The 10,241-nt window shown below is 52.6% G+C and overlaps 1 protein-coding gene across 1 annotated transcript; it reads right to left on the reverse strand.

Moving 5' to 3' along the window:
* Positions 1 to 342: 342 nt before the first annotated feature.
* On the reverse strand, positions 343 to 7,366 carry LOC115539091 (E3 ubiquitin/ISG15 ligase TRIM25-like). The gene is made up of 4 exons (XM_030350292.1): positions 7,177 to 7,366; positions 5,745 to 6,812; positions 3,876 to 3,914; positions 343 to 347 (listed from the first exon to the last, which is right to left on the reverse strand). The coding sequence occupies exons 1-4, from the start codon at positions 7,196 to 7,198 to the stop codon at positions 343 to 345; spliced, it is 1,134 nt and encodes a 377-aa protein (XP_030206152.1). The 5' UTR covers positions 7,199 to 7,366.
* Between the last annotated feature and the right edge of the window lie 2,875 nt (positions 7,367 to 10,241).

A 10,241-nucleotide genomic window follows, 5' to 3' on the forward strand; every position in this document is an offset into this window, starting at 1 on the left:
TGGGGTTAGGGTGGGGGGTGGGAGAGGTTATGTTTAGGGCCAGGGGGGGCGGGGTTAAGGTCAGGGTCAGGTGAGGGAGAGGTTAGGATGGGGGCTAGGGGAAGAGGATAAAAACCATGATGAGGGCCCGGTCTGTGGTGGAGGCAGAAGGGGGGCGGGGCCAGGTAGGCTTGTGACGGCCCCGCTAACCCCGCCCACGGGCAGATTGGATTATTGGTGTTCTCCTTGTCTCTGCTCAGGGGCGTGTGATTGGCTGGAGGATAAAAGGCTATACGGATCCAACATGGGGGGGCTCTCTCCTCCTTGCAGGTTTTGGCGTCTGCTGTGTTTAGTAGAATGCTCCTATACTGATCCACACCACATCTTGAGTTCTTCCATTACACTGACTTACACCTCACTTATATAAGGTTAATGATCTGGCAGCCGTTGGCAGCCGTTGTTGTCTAGTTGTTTAATAAATGTCCTTATTATGATTGAAATTTGCGTGGTCTCCCCTTCTATGTGGCGTACCTAGAGCCAGTACGTTACAGTTTTGAAATACCCAAGAAAACCTTGACCCGCGCCTTTGAGGTTTACACCCGCAAATCCGTTTTTAAAACAACCCGTGAAGCTCGCAACCCTGCATCACCGTCACCTTCGCCGTACTGGCAGTGATGGGAAGTTGTCAAATAATTATAATTCATGTATTGTAGGCTATATAACAAGGAATTTATGTATTTTATAACCTTGTTGGTTGTTCAATAAAACGTATTCACGGCCAAGACACGTGTTTCAGACTAAATACGTTAAATGAAACGTTCCCCGAAAGGGAAATATGCCTTAATGACAATAATGTGCTATACGTTGACATTCAACATATCTGGGATACGTTTCAAGCAAACATAATCCTAGAAGTAAATAAATGGCAAAAAATAGGCTGAGACCGAACGTATTTGCGATACGTTCAATAAAACGTAATCACTTGAGAATGCCGAATAGTTCTCTGGGAACGTAATTTTGATGAGACAGGGTTGATCAGTTTGAACTGACTTATCTTCAACTGGATCAACCTCCGCAGTGGCCATGAGTCATTAGCACGTCGTCGCCATTTGTGTGTAAGGTAATGACATAATTAGACAGAGAGAGCAGGAGGAGGAGGAGGAGGAGGAAGAGGAAGAGGAAGAGGAAGAAGAGGAGGAGGAGGAGGAGGAGCAGCAGGAGGTAGAGGAGGAGGAGGAGCAGGAGGAGGAAGAAGGGCAGGAGGAGGAGAAGGAGGAGCAGGAGGAGGAAGAAGGGCAGGAGGAGGAGGAGGAGGGGCAGGAGCAGAAGGAGGAGGAGGAGGAGCAGGAGGAAGAGGAGGGGCAGGAGGAGGAGGAGGAGCAGGAGGAGCAGGAGGAGGAAGAGGAGCAGGAGGAGAAGGAGGAGGGGGAGCAGGAGGAGGAGGAGGAGGAGGTGGAGGAGGAGGAGCAGAATATAAATATTGCATCGACACAATCGTAGCAGTATAGGAAACAATGCATATTTGTCTATCCAATGAGCTCCAATGGGTTAAACTCACAATCCCACAGAGTCGTACTGTACACCTATAGTTGATACTGCAACATTGTTGGAGTTCAGAAAATACACCAATGTTACCTATTTTGGCAAAACTCACAGTGCAGTAATTGCACTGAAGTACAATGAAAAACACTACGGTAAGAAAATGTTTAGACTGTCTTTCGGGGGATGTGTTGATGAAATCAGTGCACAAGTACAAAAAGGTAACAAAGCAAATATTTATTGGTTACTGTAATACAGTAAATGTTCAGCTGAACTGACTGCAAAAAAAGCTTTTTGTAGGCCAATAAAAAATATAAAGAAGAATATAAATGAGGTGAAACAGATGTACATGTACATCAGTCTGTACAGTGAGTGAGACCAATTGGTAATTGGGCGTGGCGTTCTGAAGGCCAGTGGTCTCCAGGTGAACCAAGTGGGCTCAATGAGGAGATTTGTGCTTTGAGTTTGGCAAAAATGTGATTTAGAATTTCTTTATGCGTGAAAACAATGGAATAGAGTCTTGTAGTTGAATCATGAGCTTCAAGTTTTCAGAATTGTGTGCATAGTTCCATCTTTTGTGTGTTTCGAGGAAAACGGTAAGACCTGGGACAACCGGGGAGCAGTGATTACCCCCCCTCAGCCTCACCCCCCTCCCCCGCCCCCCTTCCCCCGCCCTCAGACCCCCACCAAACCTCACCCCCCCCCCTCCCCCTTACCCCCCGTCAACCTCATCCCCCTCCCCCTCAATCCCCACCCTCCTCTGAACCTCACCCCCCTCACACTCACTCCCCCTCCCTCCCCCAGCCCACCTCACGCACCCTTCATGTTTGTGTGTGTGTATGTGTGTATGTGTGTGTGTGTGTTTGTGTGTCTACAACCGACACAGAGATGCTTATGCCGCGTTTCCACTGCAGGGTGCGGAACGGATAAGACCCATACGGACCCAACGTTCCGCACGGGTTGCGTTTCCACCGCCAAAAGTGGGCGTGACGCGGACTTAGCTGTACCCATTTAGGCCTCGTTTTCAGTACTCCACCGTTGGGGTACTGAAAACGAGACGAGACGCCTGAAAGGGTCCCGGGAAATTCTAGCTAAATACCCCCTCATCATCATACCCCAATCATCACTTCCGGGCGATGTGGGGATAAAAACAAACAAACAGTAGCCTCGAGGTATTATTCTTTACAATTAACATGTCGCGTAAAACGCTTGCTTGGGCGAACAAGGAAGTGGAGACGTTCGTCTGCATTCTTGGGGAGGTAGACGTTGTTTATGATGTTTACGTAGCTGCCGCGGCGATCAACATCCGGCCTACCACAAAGGGTACTGTCGGCGGTGGAAACGCGACCTCGGAACTGAGCTGGGCTATACCGCCCCCTCCCTACCGGACTGAGGCGATCCGATCCGTACCGCACCCTGCAGTGGAAACGCGGCATTAGTCACCCTCCCTCCATGACACCCCCCCATCAGCCCCCTCCTTCACCCTTCCCCCCCGCACCCCCACCCCATCACCCTCACCCCCCCTCATCACCCCCCCTCACCCTCCCTCCATCACACCCCCACCCCATCACCCTCACCCCCCCTCGTCGCCCCCCTCGTCCTCCCTCCATCACACCCCCCCCCTCACCCCCACCCGATCACCCTCACCCCCCCCTCGTCACCCCCCCTCACCCTCCCAGCCCACCCTTCATGTGTGTGTGTGTGTGTGTGTGTGTGTGTGTGTGTGTATTTTTTGTGTCCCCTGATCTGGTGGCCCGGACCCCACTTTGTTTTTCTACACCCGACGCCCGAGACGCTGAGGACCCTAATGGTCCGCCGCCATCAGGGATCAGACAAACAGGAGAAAAACCGACTACACAGAGAGGCTGAGGACCCCCACCCTACCCTCACCCCCGGGAGGAGGTCCTCCTGGGTGAAGGAGGACCAGAAGGTGTGGAGGTGTGTCAGTGTGTCTGAGGACCCTCCTCCACCTGGGGACACTCTGTAGAAGGACAGAGAGCCAGCAGGCCGGTCCAGATACACTCCTATTCTGGTGGAGCCAGCGGGGAGGAGAGGGAGGACTGTCTTTATACCGTTGTACCAGGCAGAGTAACGACCATCATAACAATCAAGAGTCCAGGACTTGTTGTTCCCTGCAAGCATGCTGTCACCACCCCCTCCTCTCCTTGTGATTCCTCTGTATGTCACTCCTATCTCAACCCCTCCTCCCCACTCTACCTCCCAGTAACAGCGGCCAGTCAGAGCCTCTCTACCCAACACCTGGGGCCAGGAGTCAAATCTGTCTGGGTGATCCGGATACGACTGGTCCACTCCAACCCGCGTCACCTTCCTGTTGTCCTCAGACAGAGAGAGGTGTCTGTGGGCCGTGTTGGGGTCCAGTGTGAGGTCACAGGCATCTGAGGGAGAACCAGACATGATGAGCTGCTGAACCGCTCTTCATCCTCATCATCATCATCATCATCACTAGTACTGTTCTCCTGCGCTCTGTGTACATATACATAGATATGAACACATACATGCATATACATATGTACACATACATAGATACACACACCTCAACAATAACGTTATGAAAACATCAACAGCAATATTATGAAAACATCAACAACAAACATCTCTCCTTGGATCCAGGCTGCTCTTCTTCTTTTTATTCTCTTTCTTTTTGTGATCGCTTTCTCTTCTTCTTCAGCCCCCTCCCCATCAGCCCCCCCCCTCACCAACCCCCCTCTCATCCCCCCCCCCCTCCCCATCAGCCCCCCCCCTCACCAACCCCCCTCTCCTCCCCCCCCCCCCTCCCCATCAGCCCCTCCCCCTCACCCCCGTCACCCCCCCTTCCCCTTCCCCTCAGCCCCTTCACCCCCCCACCCCCACACTCCTCCCCCCTCAGCCCGGTCCCCCCCCCCTCCCTCACCCCTAGTCCTCACCCTCAGCCCCCCCTCAGCCCCGTCACCCCCCCTCCCCCTCCCCCTCAGTCCCGTCACCCCCCCTCCCCCCTAGTCCTCCCCCTCAGCCCCCTCCCCCTCAGCCCCCTCTCTCTCACCCCTTCACCTCCCCCTCACCGGCCCCTAACCCGGTCCCCCCCCCTCAGCCCCTTCCCCCCCCCACCCCCCCCCCCTCACACCTAGTCCTCCCCCTCAGCCCCTTCATCCCCCCACCCCCACACTCCTCCCCCCTCAGCCCGGTCACCTCCTTCCCCCTCACCCCTAGTCCTCCCCCTCAGCCCCCCCCCTCCCCCCCCCCCCCCCCCCCCCCTCAGCCCGGTCACCTCCCTCCCCCTCCCCCTCACCCCTAGTCCTCCCCCTCAGCCCCGTCACCTCCCTCCCCCCCCCCCCCCCCCCCCCCCCCCCCCCCTCCGCCCGGTCCCCCCCCTCCCCCTCAGCCCCTTCACCCCCCCTCCCCCTCAGCCCGGTCATCCCCCCTCCCCCTCAGCCCCTTCACCCCCCCTCCCCCTCAGCCCGGTCATCCCCCCTCCCCCTCCCCCTCCCCCCTAGTCCTCCCCCTCAGCCCCCTCTCTCTCACCCCTTCACCTCCCCCTCACCGGCCCCTAACCCGGTCACCCCCCCTCAGCCCCTTCACCCCCCCACCCCCTCAGCCCGGTCATCCCCCCTCGCCCTCCCCCATAGTCCTCCCCCTCAGCCCCCTCTCTCTCACCCCTTCCCCTCCCCCTCACCGGCCCCTAACCCGGTCACCGGTCATCAACAACAATATTATGAAAACATCAACAACAATATTATGAATGTAGTAACCACAATATTATAAATGTATTAACAACAATGCTATGAATGTATCAACAACAACGTTTTGAACACATTGTGGTAACCCGGCCCGACACAGCGGCCCTGAAGCCCAGGGGACCGGTGGTGCAGGGGATCTACCACCCTTCTCCCCCAGAGGGCGCCGGGGACCAGTGGGTCCAGTGTAGGACCGAGGACCGGACCGGGATACGCTCCCAGGACGGACCGCTGCAGCCGAGTCCCGTTCCCGAGGAGGCCGACGGGCCACATGGATGTCAGTGTGTAAGCATGCTATGGGTTTCTTTGCATTACATTTTTTAATGTAAGGTTATCTTCTCAACCTTATTTTACACGGTGGCACTCATATCTTAAGGGGAAAACATCTGACATGTTGAATTTAGTTTGAATGTAAAATATTTCTTTATATTTGAAGAATATTTTAATATTGAATGTACATTTGACAGCCATAAATCAAACCAAACAGACACTTACACTTGTGTAGAGCTGATCTCAGGTCAGGCACCTTCTTCACCTCCATGTTCAGTGTCTCCTCCAGCTGATCCAGGGCTCTCCTCAAGGTCCCAACGTATGATGGAGGACGGACCTCCACCGTGGTCCAGTCCCTGGTGGGTGGAGGATCCTTCAGGGATCTGAAGGTCTGGAGGAGGTGGAGGTGGTCTTCAGTTTGGGAGAACTGCTTCACCTCTGAGCTTCTATTGGTCAGATCTTTTATTTCCTGCTGCAGCTCTTTGATGAGGCCTTCAGCTTCTTTCTCTGTGGATTTCAGTTTCTCTTGAACCGTTTTGTTGTGATCATCCAGACACTTTTCAACAGAGCGCCTCAGAGCAGTGAGGACCTGCACACCATCGGCTATCTCTCTGTCTGCGTCTGCTTTGCTGTGGTCCACCGTGTCTATGATGTCTTTAATCTTTCGTTGTCTCTCCTTGATCATCTGCTGAACTTCAGCCTCTATCTTCCCCAGCTGGGCCGTCTTCACTTCATATTCCTCCTTCAGAGGTACAACAGGATGTGACTTGTGGTCTGTCATTGTGCACAACACACACGCACACACCTGGTCAGTCTGACAGAAGAGCTCCAGGAGTCGGCCGTGTTTCTTACACATCCTGTCTTCCAGACTGTCCAAAGGGTCGACCAGCTGATGTGTCTTCAGACGGGAGACTCTCTGATGTGGCTCCAGGTGGGTCTGGCAGTAAGAGGTATAACACACCAGGCAGGACTTCACTGCCTTCAGCTGGGTCCCAGTACAGACGTCACAAGGAACTTCTCCGGGTTCAACGCAAGGCTGCTCTTTGACTCGTACAGAACTTCTAAACTGATCAACCATCCCTAATATGAAGGTATTAACCCGTAAAACAGGTCTTGTGTGGAACAGCTCGTTGCAGACAGGACATTTGTACTGGACCATGTCATCCCAGAACACTGTAATACAGGTTCTGCAGAAGTTGTGTCCACATGGTGTGGTAACTGGGCTGTTGAACACATCCAGACAGATGGAACAGGAGAAGTCCTCCTCAGACCACGATGTCGCAGAGGCCATTCCTAGAAAACCATTGTTAAATAAAGTTAAATCATTTATAATGTATAACAATGGTAAAATAGAGGTAGTAGCCAATCAGTAGTTTTGTTTTGAGTAACAGCAGTGAACAGTGACTGGTGAGAGTACTCAACATATTCACTAACGATTTCAACCCATACCTGATGATAGTAAAATAGTACCTTTCCTATTGATATGATCGATAAGTTACAGAAATGTATGATGAATCCTGGATCAGAGTGGAGTAAATTACCTGGGTCTTCTCACTGCTGTAATGAAGTAAGCATTACCAAACCGTCCGACTCGGTAACAAGGAAATTATCCTGTGAACCAACCAGTTGGACCAGTTTACCCTCCTCTCAGACTAACCTCCTATTGGCTGCTGTTCCATCACATCACTGTACAGGTGTCCTGCTGCTCGAGGCGGAACAATGTCACTTCAATGAGGCATCTTGTTGGGCTGGATTGGATTGGGTTCATCTTGGAACAAACTTTACTGGCAGGTATTTAGAAAGGGCCAACACACACACACACACACACACACACACACACACACACACACACACACACACACACACACACACACACACACACACACACACACACACACACACACACACACACACACACACACACATTGTTAAAGCGATGTAAGAGTTTTTGGTTCATTCACTTCGAGAATGCGACTGCTTCCTTCCTTCACTCGCAGTAACAACTTCTTCCTTTGTTCATAATCGTCATGCAACTGAATTATTCAGAGGTCTAATAGTGCCATCTATTGGCCAAAACATGTAACTCCATCGTACATAAGTCACAGAATCATGAAAAGGGACTATACAAAATGCAAAAATGGGGGGTATACCACACTCTCCCCTGCTTAACTAAATGTCGTCCCGACATTTCCGGTTTCAGTCCATTCTGTTGTAACAATTTGATTACTTACAGGTTAGAGTCCATTATTCAAGACATATCTGATGACAGATTTCACATTACAGATATCTCACGCTAATGTTATGTGTTAAACAGTGGAAGTCATTGTGCACTAGGACAACCATCTATTCACTCCGCTGTGTTCACTGGCAGCTTGTCTTGACTGGAATAGGCGTGACCTTTGACCTTATGTATAATCACATAGGATCTCACACTTTCACTCATACTATTCACTCAAATCCCATCACATTTCCTCATTTCGTTGCATCATAAGAGTCTTTTCACTGTCTTTGTCTTTGCAACCTGTAAACACATTATCTTATTATCCCCATTTCTTCTTCGGTATCCATGTGCAATTCTAATGTAGGAACTGACTTTCTTGTGGGCCTGTATTAACTAAAAGTAGCTTTTTCCTAAACCTCTTCTTCCTCAAAACACATTTTCAATCCATTACTTTAACTTAAACATGAACTTACAAATTACATCCATCCTAAACCTGGATGGCAAGAACGTACGCATCTCTAAAATGCATCTTATGAACTCATAACACCAATTCAGTCTAACTGTGGGCTGTCCCACAAACACCACCTAAAACCCCCCTCCCTCTATCTTACCCCCCTCCCTCATCTCTTTTAAATTAACCAAGTGTGGCCCTTTCTCTATTCCTTAATGAATGCACTCCCATCAAACCATGGATAACTCTTACCATAATGGCTTCAGAGTGTTGGCTTCAGGCCACGCCACACCACGTAGGCCTCCTCTACTAGCTGTTAACCCTGTAGAAAGAAACACAACAAGCAATTTAGATCTGAGTTCAATAAAAGTTTACCTCAAATTATTACAAGCTATTCATCACAGGGAGATTCTTGAAGAAGCAACCACAAGAGGCTCCCCTCCGATAGGGATGGCTCAAAAGGTAGCTCACCTGACTTCATTCATCAAGCCAGCTGCTCCAAACGACACGGTCCTAAATAAAACAAAAGATAACACCACAAAGTGGATGAACCAGAACCTGACTGCTCTAAAGAACACTATGCTGGGATCCTACTGGATCTCAGCACTGGTTTAGGGCCTTTCAACAATGAGGCTTATGACAGAGCCCTCAGGCGGGCCCACCAGGCTACGGCAGGCGACTGACTTCATCCTCCATCACCACACTACACTCCCTGTTACCCACTACACTCCCGTTATCCCCTCTCTCCTGGCCCTCCCACCTCTTTCCCTTAACCTAACCCCAGGTTTTCCTCCCCCCTCTACTATCACACCTGGCCTTCAACCACCCTCACAACTAGAGGGACCCCCCCCACCCCAACGCCTCCCAGCACCTAGACTACACCCACTGCTGGTCCTCCACCAACACCACCCAACGCCTCCCAGCCCCTAGACTACACCCACTGCTGGTCCAACACCACCCAACACCTCCCAGCCCCTAGACTACACCCACTGCTGGTCCTCCACCAACACCACCCAACACCTCCCAGCACCTAGACTACACCCACTGCTGGTCCTCCACCAACACCACCCAACGCCTCCCAGCACCTAGACTACACCCACTGCTGGTCCTCCACCAACACCACCCAACGCCTCCCAGCACCTAGACTACACCCACTGCTGGTCCTCCACCAACACCACCCAACGCCTCCCAGCACCTAGACTACACCCACTGCTGGTCCAACACCACCCAACACCTCCCAGCACCTAGACTACACCCACTGCTGGTCCAACACCACCCAACGCCTCCCAGCACCTAGACTACACCCACTGCTGGTCCTCCACCAACACCACCCAACACCTCCCAGCACCTAGACTACACCCACTGCTGGTCCTCCACCAACACCACCCAACGCCTCCCAGCACCTAGACTACACCCACTGCTGGTCCAACACCACCCAACGCCTCCCAGCACCTAGACTACACCCACTGCTGGTCCTCCACCAACACCACCCAACGCCTCCCAGCCCCTAGACTACACCCACTGCTGGTCCAACACCACCCAACACCTCCCAGCCCCTAGACTACACCCACTGCTGGTCCTCCACCAACACCACCCAACGCCTCCCAGCACCTAGACTACACCCACTGCTGGTCCTCCACCAACACCACCCAACGCCTCCCAGCACCTAGACTACACCCACTGCTGGTCCTCCACCAACACCACCCAACGCCTCCCAGCACCTAGACTACACCCACTGCTGGTCCAACACCAACACCACCCAACGCCTCCCAGCACCTAGACTACACCCACTGCTGGTCCAACACCACCCAACGCCTCCCAGCACCTAGACTACACCCACTGCTGGTCCTCCACCAACACCACCCAGCACCTAGACTACACCCACTGCTGGTCCTCCACCAACACCACCCAACGCCTCCCAGCACCTAGACTACACCCACTGCTGGTCCAACACCACCCAACGCCTCCCAGCCCCTAGGCTACACCCACTGCTGGTCCTCCACCAACACCACCCACCACAGCGGACCTCAGTCCTCACCAACCCATTGAT

Source organism: Gadus morhua, unplaced genomic scaffold, assembly GCF_902167405.1.
Source record: "Gadus morhua unplaced genomic scaffold, gadMor3.0, whole genome shotgun sequence".
NCBI classification, from domain to species: Eukaryota; Metazoa; Chordata; class Actinopteri; order Gadiformes; family Gadidae; genus Gadus; species Gadus morhua.